The 23,565-nt window shown below is 31.1% G+C and overlaps 1 protein-coding gene across 6 annotated transcripts in view; it reads left to right on the top strand.

Moving 5' to 3' along the window:
• LOC143232861 (thioredoxin domain-containing protein 11-like) overlaps positions 1 to 23,565 on the top strand; it is a 72,206-nt gene that overhangs the window by 34,013 nt on the left and 14,628 nt on the right. For all 6 annotated transcript variants that reach the window (XM_076468838.1, XM_076468839.1, XM_076468844.1 and 3 more), the window contains 4 exons: positions 2,269 to 2,334; positions 16,580 to 16,714; positions 18,415 to 18,573; positions 22,908 to 23,228. In XM_076468838.1, coding sequence (XP_076324953.1) covers positions 2,269 to 2,334; positions 16,580 to 16,714; positions 18,415 to 18,573; positions 22,908 to 23,228 — 681 coding nt within the window. The remainder of the gene's footprint in view (positions 1 to 2,268; positions 2,335 to 16,579; positions 16,715 to 18,414; positions 18,574 to 22,907; positions 23,229 to 23,565) is intronic.

The following is a 23,565-nucleotide window of genomic DNA, read 5'->3' as shown; positions in this document are numbered from 1 at the left end:
GAAGGTGGATTTTTAAAACATCTAAATTATGATTTTCTTAGTTTGTACTTTTGTTGAAACTGATTTAAGAACATAAAAGTAATATATGAATTTATGGATTTTTATAGGTAATTAGCTACATATTTATTATTATATCTTTAATGTTTTAAAAGTATGAAAGTTGTGTATGTCATGCTCATGAGGGATAAAAGTGTCATTATAACTTTGTTAAAGGCAGTATTTGTTCCAAGAAAATGAAAATAAAATTACTTCCTTCTGATATATAGCTTCAAGTTTGTTTCTGTGAATGTTGAGTGATTGTTAGATTAAAATCACTATATATGAAGATCGATCTAAATTAAGAGGAAAAAAGAAAGCATGCATTTTCCATTGAAAACTGATACTTTCACTATGCTTTTATCTTAAATTTAAAACATATCAGTGGAAAAGTGTTCATATTAGTGTTTCACAAAATGTTTATTAAAGACCTAAACATTATCTTTACCCTTTCCAGACAGGTAACTGGTCATAGGCCATGTCGTCATGTTGGTTGACTTGCATTCAAAACTTTATTGAACTTTTATTTTATAAATTTATCTCCTTACATTTGGTATCAAACTGTAGATTATAATATACATTTTTATAGTATCCATTAATTAATTTGTTAATTTAAAAGTAAATATTAAAAAGACAAACTTAAACATAGATTTTTGTGTCATATGGTACATTTAATGCAGAACTGGTTGAAGTTAGATGTTTCTGATGTCAGAAAACAAAATCTAAAGTTTTGTACAAGTTATGAACTCAAATTATAGGTACTGACAAGCTAGAATAAAAGTTAAAACCTTTTATCTTTTCCACTTGCTGAACTGTAACTATATTATTAAATTGCATAGGGTGGCTCACTTTTTGCCTCTTTTCATTTTTGGAAATGGTCCTTTTTATACACTTTTATATGTGACATAAATAACCAACCAGAAACTCAGAGTATCTCCTTAGTGATTTTCTCAGCTGTTTTTCAAATATAACAATGCCCTCTCTCTTTTTTGAGACAAACCTTCAAGCTGGCAAGTTGAATCTTTAGTCTTTTTGTGATTTCATATTTTGTTAGATACAAATACAGCTTAGTTATTAAACTTGATAAATTATTATGGAATTCTGTGGTATTGAAGAAGTAAGTTATGAATTGTTGGTTATGCATATATATAAATAAAATACAAAACTTTATTTCACATTCTCAACATGCAATACTTCTTGAGGCTTAGCAAGCTAAGACAAGCAGCAACAAGTACAAAGGTCATAACTACAAAAGGAGTAGTAGTTTGCTTTATTTTTTATTTTAGAAAAATAAGTTTAAGGAGTTGTTTGTAATTAGTAATAATCTCTATATATACACAATTTATAATAATTGAAGTGTGAATGTATTTTATCAAATGCTAGTCCACTAAGAGACACTTAAGGTAGGTCACTTTGTAAAAACTAAATATTAGTTTGATATCATTGGATACAGTAATGTGAGAGCATGTCATTGTAACTTCTGTACTGTTAGCCAGACACAGTAGAAAGGTCAGTATAATAAAAATAATAAATCTTTATAAATAAATAATGGTATGATATTTAAGCTTTTTAATCTAAACATTTCTTTGTTTTCTAGAACAAAAAAAGGCATAATTGGTATTATTTCTTAATTTCATATGATGGATTAAGAATCTGTCAAATCAACTGAACCTATACAGAGATTTGTTAGTGAAAATAACAAAATATAAAGTTTTTTTCTTCAGAAACATTTGATAAAACTACCTGGATATTATAAGGATTTTGCATGGTGAATAGGCAACATGAAAATAAAAAAGGCAAGAGAAAAACGTTGCTTAACAAACCTTAAGACTTAATAAAAAAAAAATATTTTGCATATGAACATTTACTTGTAACATTTATTAATAATCTGCCAAATTTTATGAACACGTACTTAATAATTTAAAATTGATAGAATGAAAGCTATAACAAGCACATGATGGTAAGAAGGTCAGTCTCAGGGACTGAGTCTACACTAAAAGAGTTGACGTTATTGGAAAGTAAAGATGATCGTGAGAGTGTCTAGAGATTGGTATATTTAAATGATTTGTGCTTGCATTTTCTTAAATATTTCATTATAGTTGGTAAAAATTTTCCTATTGTTGGTTTTTTTTTTTAATGGTATAATATATGTGACACATATTTTAAGATATTTGAACACTTATATTTATTATTTTGATCTTTACAGATATTTTAATCTATTATGTAATATAGGTGTACCCAGAGAGGAATGTTAACACTAGGAATATCTTAAACTGGGCTTTCAAAAGTCTTCAAAGGGTGAGTTGAAAGAGTGTTTTTATTAATTTCCTCTACATTTTTGTTAAAATTATTGAAAGATATAGTTAGCCTGGAAATTTATTATTTTAAATCATATTTTACAGTTTATTGTGATATAGTTTCTAGCTAAAATATTAAATTTAATTATTGGCAGTAGCTATAATTGATTTTTAAAGATATTCAAAATTTACTACACTTGATATGCTTTGTTTCTTTTTGAAGATGGAAAGTTTGTGTTAAGAATGATTTCTCCAGCTTTGATTTTGAAGAGGGATTACACAAATGACTGATACATTTGTATATTAATGCAATTGTTATATATTTCTAAATAATTCTTGCATAGTATTATAGTCTATTGCTATAACATAATTACTTAAAACGTTTTTTTATCATTAAACATTTTTCTTGCTTGATTTTGAAATGAAACAAGAAATGGCAAATGTATAATGAAAAGTTAGTCTGGACAATGTTTAGAAATACAGATAGTATAAATGTGAATTATTATATTTCTTTTTTGATTGTGATAAATATGTGATATAATCTTTATATATAGTATTACAATTTTCCGCATGGTCTTGTCTTGTTCATATGTGTATTTTGCATGTGTGAGATAAATAAGAGCTAATGAATGTAAAACATAATGTTATTAAAATTAAAGGAATCTTCAGGTCTTGGGAAAACTTAAAATTCCATTTTTCCAGAGAAAGAGACCTGTCACAATAACCTTTTAATTGTTGCAATGAATGAAACATTTCAATTATAGTTAATTTATACTTTAGTAGTTTTATTAACTTTATTCCTACCTTGACCTGATACTTCTATTTATAGTTTTTCAGTATTTCATGATTGTTTGAACATGTTTTTGTTAATTTTAGTACCCAGGTTTTTATTTTACTTGCTTTTATTTTGAAAGTTGAGAAAATTTTAAACCAACTGACAAGAGTCAATATACACCTTTGTTTAGCAGATTTATAATACAAGTAAATAATTTGACAAATAAAAAAAAATTTATGCTGATGACAAGAAAATATTTGATGTGAATATTCTGCATAAACTCATATATGAGAAAAAAGTATTTTTGAATGTGAAAGGATATTTAACTCTGAGTAGTTCCACTTGCGCATATTTTACAACATGATTGGTCATAGCTGCAAGTAATTGTGGAGGGATGTAAAGGCTTTATTGACTAAATGTGCATGGGCTTGTTTGTTGGTCTGATTGTGTGTTGGAGAAGGAATAGTGACAACAATTCTGAACTTATTATATGTATTTACATAGAGTATGGTAAGCTTGAGTAAAATGGAAAACTTGTACACAAAAAATTAGACTCATAATATCAAAGTGGAAGATGATTTTCATATGAAGGCTAAAAATACTTTTCTCCATCTTAGTTTGCATGTTGCATTTATATACCTTCTACAATGTCTGAGATACATGCTTGTGCATTTTACACTTTGTGTTTTGTATTTGCATAACCTTTAGAAACTTTTAAATATATATGTACATTTTCTTTCAGAACCCTTATATATTGTATGAGCTATGCACCTTTCTCTACCACTAACTGTCATTAAATCAGCAATGTATGCTTAAATGAATAGTTAATAACACTGACATACACTGGGGATGGGAAGACTAGACAAAATAAACTACAACTAATTAGCATCTGACTATTCAATTAATTATTTTCTTATCTTATTATTCATAAGTTTTAGGTTATGTGGTTTATCTGCTACCTAGGTTGCAAATTGCAGTTTTATTTTAACTTAAATAAACAATTTACACTCTTCATCATATGTTCGTGAGTAATTAGTTTACTACTATGAGAACAAGAAGGGAACTCAGTAGAGTGCATATCTCTGCCATGCATAGTCAATCATGTTTAACTCTTTAAAAAATACAAAAATATGTCCATATGTCTGTCATTATCAATGGACACAAATCATTTTTGGCAGGACAGTGAAGAATAATATTTAACATATGTCTACCAGGGTTTATTGAAATCCAATTGCTTTGATTGAGTTATAGAGCAAAAATAGTGTGGAAAGTTGGTCTCCATGTTAACAAATAGGGATGTTTTTAGGTTTTCATAACCTTGCTGTAACTTTGACCCTCCAAACACTAATCACTTCTAAGATGGATCATAGTCCAAATCCATTCAGACGTTTTTAAAAAATATTGCTGACAAACACACATACAAAGGGTGAAAACATAACCTATGTCCACGTTATGTGGTGGTGGTAATTAATGATGTTGATAAAGTGGCTATTTTGATACCACTGTGTTCCAATTGTATTATGGAAAAACAGCAAAATTTTAGGGTTTCATATGAATAAGATTGCCAATACTTTTAGGAATGAACTTTCCCAAAGTTTCTGTTTCCAGAAAAGAAGATGTGATTGTGGAATTCAGTTTTAGTTATTCAAACTATTCTGTCAATATGCATCTGAAATGAAAATATTGGTAGTATTTTGAACTTAAGGAAGACGAATATAAGAAAAAGAAAGTGCTTTGTTTATTGTACCCAGGACAAGTTTACTTCACTTATCATGGGTATCGACCATAAAAAAACAATCTTCAATCAAAGCATGTTGTTGAAGACAATGATGTAATATATATTACAAGTGCTGAAAAAACATATTTATAATTATATCGATTCTTTGAAATGGTTTGTTTAACCAGTATACACTAATGTTCTCAAAGTAAAGTACAGATGGCAAATTATTGAAGATAAAAACAAAGAATGTCTAAAGTATCTGTCATTGTTGCAACACAACATATGTATGCTCAATACAAATTTCATTTTATTTTTGACATATAAAGGTTCAGAAGCAGCAGGAAAATTTGAAAAAGGTGTTCTTATAATTGCAGGACACCTGTAGCAAATCTCTCTGGCAGTATATACTAGAACCAACTTGCTGCTATCCAAAGGTCATTACATATATATCATCAAAAACCTGATATAGTTGTCTGTGGCAGTTATGCAGCCCCCGTCCTTACTTCCTACAGCAAGGTCTTGAATGAAAGATATGATCTTCCATCCCCCATGTCAGAGAGGAAGTACCAAGAGAACAAAGTGAAAGTCAAATGATAGTAGGGGACACCCATGATAATACCTCAAATATGGAAGTAGTTATGCAATAGCTTTGAGGTGTGCCACACATAGGATGTTTTAGGCACATTTTACAGTTTGTCAGCAAAAAAAGGAATGGTTCATTATAACATCAAGGAATGTATAAGTGCATGCAAAAATCTTGATACAAACTTCCATTACTCTCCTATGCTGCCAGGAGAGATAGAGAAGCAACAAGCAGCAGTAAGGAAGAAAAAAGATTCTGATCCTACAGCACTCCAAAAAGATGGTGCTACCTGGTGAAATAGCATTTGCTTCATGCTGAAGAGCCTGTTACCCAATATACTAGTCATATATGCTTTTCTTCATGACCAAGCTATCACAAAGTCTGTTACTACAAGAAAACTGGAGGTTCTAAAACATACCTGGTCAATTTCTGAAGATCTCTGCAATATCTTGAAACCATTTGAAGTTGGTACTGCACAGCTGAGTGTAGAACGTTAACCTACTCTTGGTTGTACTTACTTAGTGATCATTGGTATTATCACCAAGCACTTTCAGCTGCAAGAAGGTATGGAGCCACTGATACACCTTGAAGAAAAATGTACAGCTTGCCAAGATGATAATACAGTAAGAGATCAGCGAAGGAGCATGATGAGCTATTGGCAATAATGCTTCACCCATACTTCATAAACTTAAATTTCTTGAGTAGGATGCTGTTTTAATAATCTTAGAGAAACTCCAGTTTGAGGTAAAAAAACAAAACAAAAAGAGATCCAGCTAGCAATCCAGAGGCTGTCAAAGAAGAGGCTTCAAGTAAACTCCCATGTAGCAAAGTGAAGAATGAATCAGGTGAAGATGCAAAGAAATATTTGATGAGTAAATGCAACCAAATCTCAAACAATTTTGATAACAGTGTAAATACTTCAAAAGTGTTCTGCTACTTAGCAGAACCTACATCCAAGGACAAGGAGTGGGAGAATGCAACCATTACAGATTTCCAAACATACTTTCCTCACAAAGGAGATACTACTAGGGCTGTTCAAAAAATACGCGCACTGTTTGAATTGCGCGCCTCCAGTTAGTTCCGGGGAATCCGCTTGGTGTCGCTAGGTTCGCATAGATCAGCTGATTATGACGCCATTTCCCGATTGCAGATATCTTCATTTGTGTATTAGCTACGCGGTTTTAAGTGAAGTGCAATTTTTTTCATTTGGCGGATTTCAGAATGAATGACCTGAAGGAGCAACGACTTGCTGTGAAATTTTGTGTTAAACTTGGAAAATCTGCGACTGAAACTTTTGCTATGCTTAACACGGCTTACGGTGATGTTGCTATGAAGTGTACGGCATGTTTCAAATGGCATGAACGTTTTAAGGATGGTCGACAGTCCATTGAAGATGATGAGCGTCCTGGACGTTCTTCCATGTCGACAAAATCAACACCCTAGTGCAGGCAAATTGACGTCTGACTGTCAGGGAGCTTGCTGAAGAGTGTAGGATATCAGTTGGATCTTGTTACGAGATTTTGACCGAAAAATTGAAGATGCACCGTGTTGCTGCGAAATTCAGCCCTCAGAACTCGTGAGTTTTTGGCCAAACACTCGATCACTGTTCTTCCCCACCCCCCTACTCACCTGACCTTATCCCTTGCGATTTTTTCTTGTTCCCCAAACTCAAAAGACCCTTGAAAGGAAGAAGATTTGAGATGATTCCCGAGATTAAGGCAAATGCGACGAGGGAGCTGGAGGACATTACAAAAGAAGCGTACCAGGACTGTTTCAACAAGTGGAAACACTGTTGGGGTAAGTGTGTGCGTTGGGAGGAGAGTACTTTGAAGGGGTCCCAGACCTGTAACTTCTAAATAAAGTACATTTTGTTTTATGACGTCAGTCTTCGTATTTTTTTAACAGACCTCGTATGCTGACTATTAACCCGTGTGCCATGTGAGAAACGTTTCTGAATTGAAGGCCACACCATTGTAAAGGATAGAGTAGCATTGGAGCCATACACTATGGATGAACTCCTGTTCCTGCATGACTATCTTAAGACAAAACAAGGCACTTTTGAAGTCCTTGGTGCAACAATCAAAGATCAAAAATTGGTTTAGGTTAACTGTGAAAACTAATTCTATGGAATACAGGTGATCCCTAAGTTTCAGGTTCTTTCACTGCAGGACCTGCAATGCCCAAAGTTAGTAACTGCTTGATATTTGGGACTTTCACCTTTTTTATAGTGTATAAGACTTAGTATTTAGATTGAGAGTTTTTGCACCAGCAGTTGTGTGTATGTATCTGTTTGGAAGTAAATGCATTTATTGGTTAAGTAAGGAATTTTGTGTAATGAAATGAGTGAGTGCATTTAGTTATTGATTATTCAATAAGTTGCTGGCTAATGGTACCCAACTATTCGACTAATGTTTTTTTTATTAGTTGTTCTAGACCTAATATGCACGTAATACCAAATTAAATGCCACTTTGTGTTCATAGGATTAAATGGTTGAATAATACTAAATGTTTGTTATGTTGAAAATATGCACGTAATGACCTTTTAATGGTTGTTAAATACTAGAAGTAGATTGATAGTGGGCTAAGAAATTGTGGTCATTATATGGAAGAAGTTGTGGGTATAGGTTTGACTGTGTACTGAACAAGACTTTCTTTGAAATTATTTACTTCAATTTTCTATAGATGCAAGAAGAAGTTTAAATTTTATTCTCAACTTATAGTTTGAAATATTTAAAATGTCTAAATATTTTATTGGAAATACTTAACTTTGTTGTTGCAATTGAAGCTTGTGCTTTAGAAATAAATGCCTTGCAGTTGGAGGCTGGATTAAAATGATTAGGAATAGAAATATTAACAATATGATGGTTAGTTTCTAAAAGTTGAAAGATCAGGCAGCAAATTGTGTATCACTAGTTAAAGTAGTTTGTTTTATATATATATATATAACCAGTTGTCTTCTTGTAGTATCTTGGGATCCTTATTGTTATGACTGTTATATTGCTCAAACTATAATATTTATTTATACTTTATTATTTTTGTTCCATACTATTATTTTCATTGTAGTTACTTCAGTACATATAGCATTGTATCTTAGGTTTATAGTTTTAATACAATACAACATATCTGGTAAAAGTAAAATTGAACATTTTTTTTATAAAAAGGTGTATTAAGCATATTAATATATTTTCAATAAAAGAAATTGCATTATAAGAGCTATTATAAAGTATAAATGCAACTTAAATTTGTAACTTATACCCAAATGTAATTTATTACGTGAACAGTAAAGCATTAATTGATTAAGAAATGTTGAAGATTGAAATTAAATATATAACACTAATCTAAAGATTTAACAACATGAATTCTGGATATTTATACTTTCAAAACCTTCACATTACATGAACTGATATATATGGTTCCAAATATATATCTTTTCCAATGATATGAGGATTTTCAATTTTGACCTTGTATAAATCTCTGCATTTTAGTAAATCTTGGATTTAAAAATATTTTCTTCAGCCATAAAACATATCTCCATAAAAATTAAAATACTAGGTTCTAATGATTGTAGAAACAGGAATTGTCCTCAGACATAAAATGCATCAAGATAAAAACAAAGCACATAAATTACATCAAGTTATTCAACAACACCTAAGTTATGTAATTTTTTATGAAGCAGCCAATCATACCATTCCTAAGAACAACAACATATCTGGAAAGAGTAGTCAAAATGACTATTTTTGAACACACTGAATTAGTGCTTAAAGTCATTGACTTATATATAAGGTATGATGAGTTATGGTTAGAGCAAAGGTTGGTGATTGTAATAAAAGTTGAAAAAGATGAAGTTTCCTCAGTTCTTTCTGGACATATAAAAAATACGTTTTTAGGGTATCAAAAAAAATAGTACTTCCATATGTCTTTATCATTTTTGTCGATTTTTTTTGCTCTGCATTTTTCAGTTGAGTGAAACCTTTTTGTGTATTTAATGCATGTTATTATATTATTGGAAATTTAAATTTTGATTTGGTACCCTTCATTCCAAAAAGTTGTTCAATTGCATATTGTATGTTCTTTGGAAGTTTTGTATCACACAGTTTACACTTATGTTGGTAATGGTACATTTGCAGTTTGTAACATATTCTCATATTTGAATTTAATGAATTCATTCTCTCTACCCAGTACAAGTATGTGTGGGTGTAGTTTTAAAACTAGGGGTATAAACTATGTTTTGAAAAGGGTAAAATGTGCCCTAGTACATTTAACTTACATCTGAAAACAAAGAAAGAGCAAGTACGAATGCTCAATCTTATCATATTCCATGTTGCCTGACATTCATAGATTTCTGCCAGTTATGAGAAAGGAGTTTATTCTAATGAACCAAAAAATTAATTTATTTTGTGATGCTGGTATTTTAAGCTCCAAAGCAATATCATACCTGTATGAGCACCATATTTTAGAAGCTAAGATGTTTTAAGTCAGTAATTATGTTCACTTTGAAAATAAGAAATGAAAGCTATCTTCCAAACACCAAAAAAAGGTATTAAAGCACCTTATCTCTGCATTATTCTTGATTAAAATTGACTTGTTTTAAGATGGGTGGTCTATAGAATATTGGGAAATTTAATCAGGAAATATATCATAGAGTAAATATAAATCCTCCAACTTTTATCCCTTATGGTGCATCCCAGTATTTGGTGAGTGGACTTCCCAGAGAAGGTTCTGTACATTCAGTTCACCTTTTAGTGAATCCAAACCTCCACTCATATGTTTGCTATGCATGGCATCCTGGTTGAATAAATTGTGACTGGCATGATTTACAAAATAGGGTTTTCATGGTCAATTATTGCTCTGTTTTATGGTGGTGTATTCCATTGGGCTCTCTGTTGTATTGTTCCTTCACCTTTCAGTGGAATATGGGAGACCTTGCCACTTACCAGTTTTTAGCTGCTTGGGTGGTAGACCCACAGAGGCTTCCTCCTGAGTGTGTCCAGTTCCAGTCAAGATTAGGGCAGTGGAATTGTTCTGATATAGATGATGTGTACTAAAAATAAAATACCCAATGCTGCCTGGTTTTGGACTGGGCAAATCTGTCATATGAACTTCACCCCTCTGGCTTGCTTTTTCCTATCCTACTGCGATCTGTACTTTGATTCTTGTGTGGTATGGTATTGGATCAGTGCAGCACCAGCCAACATCATTTCTCACATGTGATTGGTGGGGCTCTTCTTCTGCTGTGAAGTGGATGATAAAACTTAATACTGCCAGGTTTTGGACTGGATTTGATCTACCATGTCAGGTACCCATGTGGCTTGGTTTTTGTTGTTTTCTGAATCTGCACATGAGTTTAGCCTGAGTTTTCAGACTGAAAGTTCACTTTCCCTTCTGGTTCTTGCACTTGAGGTGAAAAAAAGTAGGAAGCCTTTTACAATTGTGAACAAGATGACAAATACCTTATGTCACCTGATTTTACACTAGAGATGACAATATTGATTATGGTCTGATGCACCCTAGCCACTCTATACCATCTAGCAGGTCCATTTTCAAAGCAGATGTGCATTTTTCCTTGTGATTTAGCAACAAATATCTTTACAACTGATGAAGGGTATACCTAATAGAGATGAGGTGTAGTTTCTCATGAGTGTGGCCACATACATCAAGAAATTGCACTCCATAGCTTTTTAAAACGTGCTTAATTAAGTAACTTTTGCATTGGTACCTTCCACTATATCTGTGTGGGATTCTAGCTATAATGTGAGAGGAAGTAAGGTTAGTTATTGGAAGTTAACACTTTTCTACACTAAAAATGTATTGCTGTAAATATTTACCTCCTTCACTTTTCCCATGGAGGGTTGTTACATGCTAATTTGCTACAGTACGACCATAGCATATTAACTATATAAGGGTAGGTGGAGCATCAAGGCTAGTGTCCAGTAAAATGTGTGCATGTAGGTGGCAGCACTAGCTGAGAAAATTATTATATATCAGCTGGAAAAACATTAACAATTTAAAGCCACAATATGAAATTAAGGTCCTAGGTTTTTAATTTTTCAAAAATAACAAGCTTCGATAACATTAAATTTTAGTTTTATGGTGTTAATTTATAAAAAATTTTAAAACAATAGTTTGTATTATATATAAGATATGAAAAAGGAAAAGTTTTATTTTTATTTTTCATGCTTAGTAGCCTTGGTTCATGAACTATTAAAGTATAAGAGATATGTACTGATTTGGACAAAGAAAATGAAAGCAGTTACTACTTCTGAACAGACACATGAATTTTTACATACAATATCATGTCTAGTTTGCTTAAATACACAAAATACCTTAATTTGGGAAAGTTATGTTTATCCATTGGAGTTGCTCCTAGTTGATCCAGTTTCTCCTCACAGTCAGCTGTACGTAACTATTTGGGGTACAGTTAGTTATTTCCTTGAAAGTGCAAATATTGAAAGTTAACATTTTTCTACAATGAAATGTACCTATAATAGATACTTACACCTACTTACATAATAGTTTTTCTCAACTTGTGCTGACCTCTGTATGCACACTTTCTGCTGGCCACTAGCTTTAATACTCCCACCTAACCTTATATAACACTATGTAACAAAATTTTTACTTTCTCTTGTTCTTGGGCAGAAAGTGTTATTTCCAAATTGCTTATGCCTAAAGTAAATGGAAAATACCTATTTTTCCCTTCAAACTTTGTTTTTGTGACCTGGGTAATGGAATTTTCAAATTTACCCATTTTCCAGAACATTACAGGTGGATTTAGTGCTGAGTAGCTGATAGAGAATTTTTTCGAACTTACAAGAATTTTCAAGAACTTTCTAGAATGTTGTAGAACTTGTAAGAAATTTTTTAGAATGTTGTAAAACTTAAGAGAATCTTAAGAACTTTCCATGGTAATATATATACAGGGGCTCACCACTCACCACTTCAGTTTAGTTCTAGCTGCCTAAGTGAACACACAGACCTATCTGATTTTATTAGAAATGGCATCAAGAAGCTGCAAGCATTCTGCTGTGTACGTGGCCAGTTTATCAAGATGAGCAGAAACGTACTCTGTGACAACATCTGCTAAAATGTGTGAAGCCTACAAGGCATATTTTGGCATGCTCGTTAGGGATCAAGACAAACCCTGGGCACCTCATTTTACCTGTGAGCACTGTAAAAAAAACTAGAAGGTAAGACAGACAATTTTTGCTTGCTTGAAAGTAGGATGTTATGTTATACAAATTTTAGACCTTTTAAAATTTAAGTATTTTTTAATTTATTTTTTTAAATTTTCAATGGTATAGAAAAAATATCACATATAAAATATTTTGCATGAATCTCTTACACATTAGTTGTGGATGAAATAAATTTATTTTTCATAATAACAATTTTATTTTGCTCTTTTGTAGGATTGTACAGAGGGGAAAAGAGAGCAATGAAGTTTGCTATTCCAAGAATTTGGTGTGAACCCACTGATCACTCAAGCAATTGCTACTTCTGCATGGTGGAACCTTCCAAAGGTCGGGCTGGCAAGAATGCATCTGCTATCATGTATCCAGACCTTTCATCAACCATTGCCCCAGTACTACACTGTCCTGAGCTCCATGTATCCATTCTGCCAAAGAGAAAGCAACCATCCTCAGAAGAGAGCAGCAAATCAAAAGAGGATGTAGACATTGAAGATCCAGATTACAATTTCAGGTGTGCAGCTGGTGAGAGAAGTCCATACTACTCCAACCAAAGAGACTTCAGTGACTTGACCAGAGATCTTGGTTTAACAAAGTAAAATGTGAAGCTTTTGATGTCTAGGCTCAAGGAGTGGGATTTGTTAAATGAAAGTGTGCAAGTTGCAAGTCAGAGGAAGCATCATCAACATTTTTCAAGCTTCTTCACTCTTCAAGATGGGCTCTGCTTCTGTCACAATGTATCTAGTCTGTGCGAGGCAATTGGAATTGCCTGTAACCCAAATGAGTGGTGCCTCTTCATTGATAGCTCATCTTGATAAATTCAAGGAGAATATGAGAGCATACTCAGAGGAGCAAGGCAAGCACTTCCACCAAGATATACTGGACTTTGAATGCTGTCCCCAAGGAGCATATAACAAAAACATGGTGGGAGACTATATTTGGGGGCTGATACGTGAAAGTGAATTACATTACAGTTGCAAATCTCAAAAAACTACTTACTTCTGAACATTTTTGTTCATTTTTATATAACTTTAGTACAAATACATGTAAATCTTGATTCATATGTTGTTTTATTCAGACCTTATGCAAATGAAAATGTGCAAATTTGCCCATTTTTCCAAAGAAAATTGGTTAATTTCTAAACTTCATTATCCGAGTCACAAAAGCAAAGTTTGAAGGGAATAATGGCCATTATCTGTATTATTACATAAGCAATTAAGAAATAACACATACTATTCAGGAACAAAATTTATGTTACATAGTGTAATTAATGTGGTATAGTTGTGCTGTGGCATGCAAATTAGCATGTGACAACCTTCCTTGTATGGCCATTTTATAAATTTTTCTGTTATAAATATTTAAGGTGCTTAAACATTTTTTTCCCCTTATTAAATTTTTTATAACTAATTTGTTATTTAATAAGATTTGCCAAGGTTAGCTACAAGAAATCTGTATAAAACTGGTAATATCTAACAAAACTGTATAAGGAAAGTGGTGTAATTATCACAAATAAAGCAAATTCTGTGTTATAGCTGGAACTAAGGGATAATTCAAGTAAGTAGCTCTAAACCTGAGAATAGTTTGTTATAGTTTCATATTGCTATATACAAATGTTGATTTATAGACACCAATATCAAATCAGTTAATGTGGTTGTGGTATAAGGCTCATACTTGAAAACATTTTTGTACAAGTTCACACAGAACAGAGGTTCTTTAGCCTTTTGTCTGTGAATCACCTGAAATTTTATCTGTTATCATAGTGGGCTACAAATGGGATTGGATGCTTTTTTTTGTAATATAATCTTTCCATGTACCACTTGAAGGGAATCAACACACTACATATAGATAATGTAATATTGTAGATCATTTTCAAAATAATTTATCCTCAACTATATGTAAGACATTTATTCAAACACAACGAGTACACAAAATAAAGTTTGGAGATGTCTTGATTTAATAATGAATAAAAGTTTATTACAAGCCTGATTTAGTAACAAATGTACATTATTTTGATGAGGTTTTGCTCTCATCAGGCACCAAAATATTTCATATTACATAATTATGAACCAAGATATTGGTTCATAATAGGGTTCAACCAGGAATTTCACAAAAATTCTAATAAGATATATGGGAAAAAAACTCTCTTAAAAAAAAAACAGACTTGTTCTTGAAAGAATTCGTTTTTCATATTATTATTATTATTAATATTATTTTTGTTTCACAAGGCTACAGAAAATTCATTGCCATGAATATTTTATTCAAATCTGGGCAAAGCTACTGAAAAAGACTCATGCATGGGTCATAGGACTATTTTTATGTTGATTCTTGAAAGAGAGATTTTATCAGCTTTTTAATTACCACTTGTCTAGTTTCTCTTCAAAGCATCGAAGTTTACAGCAAAAATGGCTAAGTATACTGTGCCAAACTCTATGCACAGCTACTAGACACATTGCTGCTAGGGTTGTAAGGGATATTTTTAGTTGATTCTTGAAAGTGAAGATTTCCATCCTCTGAACTTTTATAAGTTTTTCTTTGCTACCAAAATATGTTCTTCAAAGATATTTGAGCATTGCAAAAATATAGAAACCATTTAAGCACTTTTATACTAGCTGGAAATGTTTGTTTCATTAGAGTAAAGAATGTATATATGTGTCTTCAGCTTTATTAAAATTTATTATAGTTTTTATAAGTTGCTACAGAAAAAATGGCTTAAATATGTTACTGAATCCTGAACAGTGAACGATAGTAGTGAATTTCGTGTTGAGTATGCCATATGGTAGTTTTAAAATTAAATCAAATGCCTTCACTCTTTCACTCTGAAAATTTTTTCTAAATTCTTTAGGGTGTGCTGTTGAAATATTCTGGTGTTATATTAATATGTATTAGTTGGAAAATAATTTGTAAACCTTAAAGCACATTAATTGGAAACTGCCATGTTTAGGATTCATTATTTCTTGAATTATCTGTTTTTCTTTGTTTCATGAGTTTGCTGTTGTACTTTGTTTCTATGTGTTTTTTTTACTCTTTCAGTAAGTTTTTTAAAAGTAGACAATTACCATAGTATATTTCTCTATTGTTGTAAGTGGTGATTTAGTCTATTGATATCTAGACTTTGTTAAAATTCTGAGTGTGTATTTTAGTATTATTATTCACATTTTTGTTTCACAAGCTAACAGCAAAATTGGTTGTATATTTTACACAAAACCTAGACAAATATATATTATATGGAATGCTGCTAGTGTCCATTGCCTGTTTAAAAAGTTGATTATATTTTGTTGAAAGTCAATTTTGTGCTATAAATATATAATATTTGCTATGTTGCTGTAAGTGGCTTTCTTTGTACTAAATGCTTGTTAAAGGTGTGTTTACATGAAACCTCAGGTACAAAACCACCTAATTCAGTAAATAATGTATGTTGCATAACATTGATGAGTTGAATGTAAAAATGTAACAAACTAAAACAGAAATATCCAATATCTGGTCTGTGCCAAATTTCATGTTTTTCTCACTTTAAGTTTGTGCTGTATTTATATTTCCACATTATGATGGTTTGCAATAAATATATTTGATAAAAATATAGAAAATATACACCTGTAATGAATCATTATTAAACTTATTAGATAGGTTTGTATTAAAATAATTTTTTCTTTAAGGGCAAACTCAAACTTATTTTTCATATGTGAGTTTAATTGTAATTTCAACTATGGTTATAATAATTTTATTTAAAATGTAAATCTTACTGAATGCTTAGATGTTAAACACGAATAATTTATTTTATTGTGAAGTTGCATTTTTGTGATACAAAACTTGTATACAGTTTTTGTGTTGTCATGATTTTTTTCTACTGTTCCTAATACTCATAACAAGGTGACAACTGATTATTAATTAATGAACATTGTATACCTTGAAGTATTTAAATAAAATATATAAAATATAAGATTGTATTTCTTACAAATTTTCTACAGTACATTTTTTATTCTTTTTTAGGCTGATCTAATTAAATGGATTACACCTTCACAAAAGAAAAGCAAAATGTTGTCTGAAGTAATGGAAAACTTTCCAACTCTAGTGTTGTTCACTCCTCATAATCTAATTCATGGAATTTCTCCTTATTATGATTTGGTAAGTTCAGTTATTTAATGATTATGATCCATGAATAATGTCTTTATGCATGATGATATTGAATGAAATTTTCTTATCTGTTATAAAAGCTTTCTGTAAAAGTAATTGGCATAAAATAAAAAAGCAACTATTAAAACACAAATTACATTACAACACCTTAAAGATGCTTAAAAAATTGAAGAGAAGAATTCTGTGGTATCTTAGCCATTTCCTTTGAGTGCCAGAAGTTAACTGTACAACTCTGAAGAGAACATTGCATAAATCTTCTTGCTTACTTTTAAAATAAAGTTATTCTTGGATACCCTAAAGTCTGTTAATTAACTGTTTATTGTTATTTTGTGCAGATGTTTCTTCCCTTTAATTTCTCTCAGAAACCTCCACCTGCAGTTTGAACTTTTTTGAATTTTGGATTATTTTAGTTTTTCTACTTTAGTATTTTTTTTTTCAGGTAGTTGCATTCTATTAGATATTGTCTAGTAGGCTGAATTGCATTACCATAGTCTGTTTTTATTTTGCTTAGTATGAATTGCAGGATTAGGTTGAACCCCAGAAAATACTTTTATAGTGAAATACATGTTTGAAAAAGAGCAAATTTTTTTTTTTCTTTCAGATGTACAATAATGATTTAAAATTCAAAACTTGGAACTTAAATTTAATGTGATATTCCAAATTTAAAATTGACTTCAGTTAAGAGATCATATTACTCTCAGCTGCATTAATTATTACTGAGTTGCCAGTTGTGATTGAAACATTGCATTTTGCCCAAACATACTGAAATTTTGTAACTGGATAGGCTCAGATTTTTGCTCGAATAATAAGGCTTTCGTGCTTCAAGCATTTTGTCTTTCAGTGTAATATTTTTCCATGACCAAACAAACTACTTTCAGTATTGTGTTAAAATTTGACTTGTTCTCTAATAGACTAAATTATTTGATAATAGAAATCAATTGTGATTTATATACTAACTAGAACATTTTTATTTTTATGTAAATTATACAGATCAAGCAATTCATATCGAAAGTATTTAAACATTGATGTATTTTCAAGTGGTTGCAAATTTTGATGATAAATAGCAATCATAAAATTTAACATAAAAGTCAGTTTATATATGTAGATTTCTATTTAAAATGCCATTAACTTCTTGGTCATCCACTTGAGAGTTTTTTTTAAATGCACCACTCATACCGTGGTCTGTCTGTCATTTTACCACTTTCAGTTTTTGTATTTATTCTTAATTTGTGGCTATGGAAGGAGATAGGGCATTTATTCAAATAAACCAATGGACTATCAAATTGTAACTTTTGGATGTGGAGATACTTCAAAAATTTCAAGTATTGGGTTAAGATCAAAGCCTATATTTTTATAAATAATGCTCACATTTTCAGTCCTGATAAACAATTTATGAAATATATGTCAAAAACTTTTTTTATCTTTTTTCTTCTCTTTATAACTATACCCATAAGCACATCATGTTTCAACTAATTCTGCATGTTTGTAATTAAGCTTATATAGTAGTTATATCTTGAAGAAGATAGTGGGTATTTAAACACTATGAAATAAGCATCATATTTTATTACTTTCAAATGGTTTTATAAATAAAAAAAAAGATGGGTGTTAGGGCATTGTGATTAATTTCTTTTTCAAAAGATTGTGATAGTATGATTTAATTATGAATTTTTATTTCCCTACAAAATTCTTAGGTTCGAGAAGTTGTACTAGACTATTACAATTGTAATTCTTCAATCTATGTCACTTCTGTGATACAGAAACTATTTCAGAGGAGGCAGCAAGCTGAGATGGACCTTAAAGAACTCACTAAGAAATGCTCCTTTCTTTTGGAAGAACAACGCCATGATAAAGTAAGTCTGTCTCTCTCTATAATCAAACATGAACTTTACCAGAACCTGATTGTGTTAAAAACAAATCATATGATAATAAAATATTTACAAGTTTTTTATTTAGTTATTTTTTGTGAAACTTAAATGTATTTGTTTAATAGTATGCGTGATGATTACCTCCTTATATTTTTCTTTTAATGTTATTTTCATTAAAACATTGTTAAAATTGATCCTTTATTGTGTAATGTAATTTTCTCAAACTACATTGTATGTAGCTATCTACAAAACAAATACATTGTGAAATCAGATTGGATATAAAAACATGTGGTTGCCAAATTCCTAAGAAAGTTATTATTTTCTGATAGCATTGTTAGCTGACCAGTAAAATATAAAATCATTTTTTTATGACAGATTTTCTCTGAAATTTTAGTAATTACACAATGTTAAAACTGTAAAGGGTATTTCAATTTTTTTATACATTATTGTTTTTGTTAATAAAGATAATTTAAGACTATTGAACAGCAACCTGTTGGATAACACCTAGTTTTAATTTTTAAAAATACCAAAAATATATCTTTTTCATAAAATTATTTTTATATAATATATTCGTTTACTAGAAAAAAATTTTTTGCTAAAATCTTTACTCTTGAATCTGGCATCATATAATTCACTAACATAATGGTTAAGTCTGTTATTAGTGATGATGAAATATATACAATTATTTTTATCTGATATTGCTTTGCCATTCAAAAGGACTTATCAATGCTAATTATTACATAAATATTCATGCACTTCTGCCTGAAATAAAAGAGTATAATCTGTTTTTCAGACAAATATGAAGCCAATATTCATGACTTTACACCTACTTATAGGGTATTCTATTAATTGAATTTCAGCTCAGAAAAAAAAGTCTTTTTTTTTTAAGAGAGATTAACAGTTAGATTCAATGTATTAACAATTTTCAGCAAATTTATCCAAAAAAGTTATTGGCTACTAACATTAAGATATCTTTTATGTATCCATTTGCTTAAGGAGTTTCTTTTACATTTTTATTTTGTAGTTTGTTATATAATGTGTAAAGTTTGATTGAGTTTGTCAGTTGTATTTTTTTCGCAGTTAGTACTAATGGTTTTACTATATAGAATAAATATACTCTTTTAAAAACATGTCAAGGAAAGAAAATTGCTATTTTATGTACCAATGTTTTAAGCAACTGCATCCTATTATTCTACAAATACTAATAGCTTAGTGACTGGTAATAACTTGTCTTTTTACACTTTTTTATAGTTTCTTAATGTATTAGGTCATCCTATAAGTAGTGTCCAAAAATTTAATACAGAAAGTGCATCATCATTTTTGTCTTTGTAGAAGGCTTTAGTGACTAATATGTGTAGTAGGACGTGTATAAAAATGTTCAGACAAATAAAAGAAACTAACCTAACCCCACTTTTTCAGATCATTAATCAAATAAACCCTTATGAAGATGGATGTGTCTGAGGAGCAAATTAGGCATATAATGTTTTATGAGTTAAAAAAAGATAATAGTGCATCAGAAACTACATGAAACATTTAAGGTGTTTATGGTGTGGAGTCTCTCAATGAAAGAAAATGTCGAAGGTGGTTTCAGAAGTTCAGATCAGGTGACTAGAGCTTAAGTGATGTGCCATTCAGGTTGTCCTGTTGAGTTTAGATGACTTGCTGATGGCTACATTTGATGAAGGTTGTGTTGCATCAGTTGAAGAAGTAGCACAGAAGCTTAATTCAACACATTAAACAGTTCACCATCAACTGCAACAGCTTGGAAAGGTGTCAATACTTGGAAAATGGGTCCCCCATGATTAGACAGAAGCCAACCTTAGAGAAAGAGTGGACATTTGCACTTCTCTGCAGTCTCGTGAATGTAACTCACCTTTTTGGATAAATTAGTGACTGGAGATGAAAAATGGATATTTTATAAAAATGTTAAGTCTGCAGGTAAACTGGCTAAAGCACAACCCAAAATGGACCTCCACCCTGGGAAAGTCTTGTTAAACCTTTGGTGGGATATTGTTGGTACAATCCGCTTTGAGTTGCTGCCACTCAGTGTAAAGATAACATCAGACTTGTATTGTCAACAGTTAAAGAGCTTGAATGCTACACTGAAAGAAAAGAGACCTGCTTTGATCAATTGTAAAGGCGTTGTGTTACACCAGGATAATGCACGACCCCATACAGCAAAGATTGATGAGCTAGATTGGGAGAAACTTTTACATCCTCTTTATTCTCCAGACCTTGCCCCATCTGATTATCATCTATTCCAAAGTTTGCAGAACTATCCTGATGGAAAAGAGCTTGGAATGCATGAAGATGTCAAAACTGCCCTCTCTACTTTCTGTTCCTCTAAACCCCAAGAATTTTATAGAAGTGGCATTCAGAAGCTTGTGAATCATTAGCAGGAAGTAATTAATAATAATGGAACATACATGATTGATTAAATAACATTAAAAGCAGATGAAATCCTTTCTCTTTTTATGAACCTAAAATCAGACATTACTTAAGGGATGGCCTGATAGTTATATTTATTGAAAGAAATTCAAGAATGACCTTAATAATGATCAGATTTTTCTATTTTTCCTCTAGCAATACAGAATTATTTATATTACAGCAAAAAACATATCTAGTGTATTTTAATTTTTTAAAGTGATCATCTTGAATAAAATTTTGAATTTATTAATTGATGCAAGTTTTGTACTTCTGTAACAGGCAAGAAACATTTGTTTTGCAGTAGCATTGAAGGTATTTCTATTGATAGATTTTTATTTAAATTATTACATTGTTACATCTTTGTTTTATGAGCAATCTGTATTAAATAATTGCAATTCAAAAACTTTGCATTAATCTCTAAGATAAAAATGTATAACTGTAGAGAGGGTGCTCAGTTCCACAGTGAAAACCAGTTGAAGAAAACTGTCAAGAAGATGCTTAGTTCCATAGTAAAAGTCAGTTAAAGAAAACTATAGAGAGGGTGCTTAATTCCATAGTGAAAACAAAAATAAAAAACTGTAGAGAGGGTTTTAGTTCCACTGAAGAAAACTGCATTGAGAGGTTGTTTAATTCCATAGTGAAAACATATTAAAGAAAACTCCTGGAAGGATGCTTATTTTCATTGTAAAAATAAATTGAAGAAAACTGTGGAAATAATGCTTAGGTTTATTAAGAATAAGTTGAAGAAAAGTGTCAGGAAGGTACTTAGTTCCTTCATTAGCAAATGACTTGTATCTAAAACAGCTGCTTTTCAGCTTATGTTTTACAAAATGTGACAACTATGTAGTATTTTCTTTATTTAATGCTTTTTGTTACATTTTATTTTGAAATAAATTAAGTAAAATGACTCTTAGCATGTGATATAATTCAAGTTTTAAAGTAGCAAATAGAATGTCTCATTTGTGATTGGTCCATGGATCCATGTACAGTGAAAGAAAATTATTATTTACTTCATGAATGTATTTAAAGTTACAAGGGATCAGGTTTTAGCTGAGTTTGAGTGAAAGAGCTTAATGGTAAGAATGTATTGTACTCTTGACATATTAGTAGTTTTTAAATACAGAATATGATTTTCCATCACACATGCAAGTTCCTAGTTTATAGTTGATAGAGTGTTAGTTTCAACATAGGCACACTCAAAATGTTTTTGGATAAGATCTTGTGACATGTCATAAAAATAATTCAAAATTAGTTTTAGTTCTTGGATATGATAAGTATATAAGATACAAATGTAGAGCTTGTTTAATTTGTTTCGAGTTGTTACTGTAGTGAGGTGACCGACTTTTTATGCCACTGATAATAACAGATCTTAAAACTTATAGTGAATTGCAATGATTTTGTGTATTGAAACATGAAATACAGTCAAATTTATTTGCAGGCTTTGTACCTGTGACCTGCTTCAAAACATGATACCTCTCTTTTACATATGAATAGTTATTTATTTTTAATAGCAGCTTATGTATCGTAAATGTAGCTTTACATCTTTTCAGTATTGAGGTCTTTGTTATCTGAATAAGTGTCTGGTAACAAGTAGATAAATGCCTCTATCTTTCAGCTGGTTATGGAACATTAAGTTACATGATTGTACACTATTTTAGATTGTCCTTAGGTGAAGGAGGTTTCCAGGTGAAATTGAAACATCATGTTGAGACCTGTCTGGTCTCTGTAACATTTTAAAATCAAACCAGTTGTCATATCTTCATCAGGCATTACATATGCTTATTTTTTGATGGCATTATATTACTTTTTTTGACTGATGCTTTGTTTCTCAGAGTTTACACAAATATCAACTCTAATTGTATTATGAGCTTATTAATTTGTATCTTTTGCAGAATAAGATTAATGAACCAGGATTACGGAATACCAACACATCAGAAGTTCAAGATGACAAAGTGGCTCAAATGGTTTCTGCTGTTAAGAAACTACAGTGCAAATCTTTGGAAGTTGCTCTAAGTTATAACAATTTCAGTTTTCCAAGCACACAATTTTATGGTGGTTTTCATTTAAACTTTTCGGGTCTGGGTTGTCGAGTGAATACCACATTAAAAGTTCTAGCAATGGATTCTGTTCAGTTTCACACCTTCCCACTACACTTGGGAATTGATATATGGAAAAAACAGCATCAGACAGCAGCTATGATTTTTGATGTAAAGGTAAATGTTAGGTTAATAGAAAGATTCCAGTTTTTATGGTACATTTAATATCTATAATTATATCTTACCTCCTCCCACATACGTTTTTGTGAAATTGTACTGCTCCCTTTCCAGACATATGTTTGTTCACCACTGTTCATGATAATCCCCACCTGTCCTCACGTGTTTCCATGTTAAGCAGCTGCATAATAGCATGCAAATGAGCCTGTGGCAACCTTTTAGAAATAGGAGTGCAACATGACCCATGATGCAGCTGACTCTCTCTATCTACATAGCTCAACTTCACTTTTTGATTGGCATTTATGGTGGTTAGACATGATTATCACTCAAATTTTAC

The sequence above is a fragment of the Tachypleus tridentatus genome, chromosome 11, assembly GCF_004210375.1.
Source record: "Tachypleus tridentatus isolate NWPU-2018 chromosome 11, ASM421037v1, whole genome shotgun sequence".
NCBI lineage: Eukaryota > Metazoa > Arthropoda > Merostomata > Xiphosura > Limulidae > Tachypleus > Tachypleus tridentatus.
Note: the sequence above shows the minus strand (reverse complement) of the source record. Positions and strands in the feature narration are given on the sequence as shown.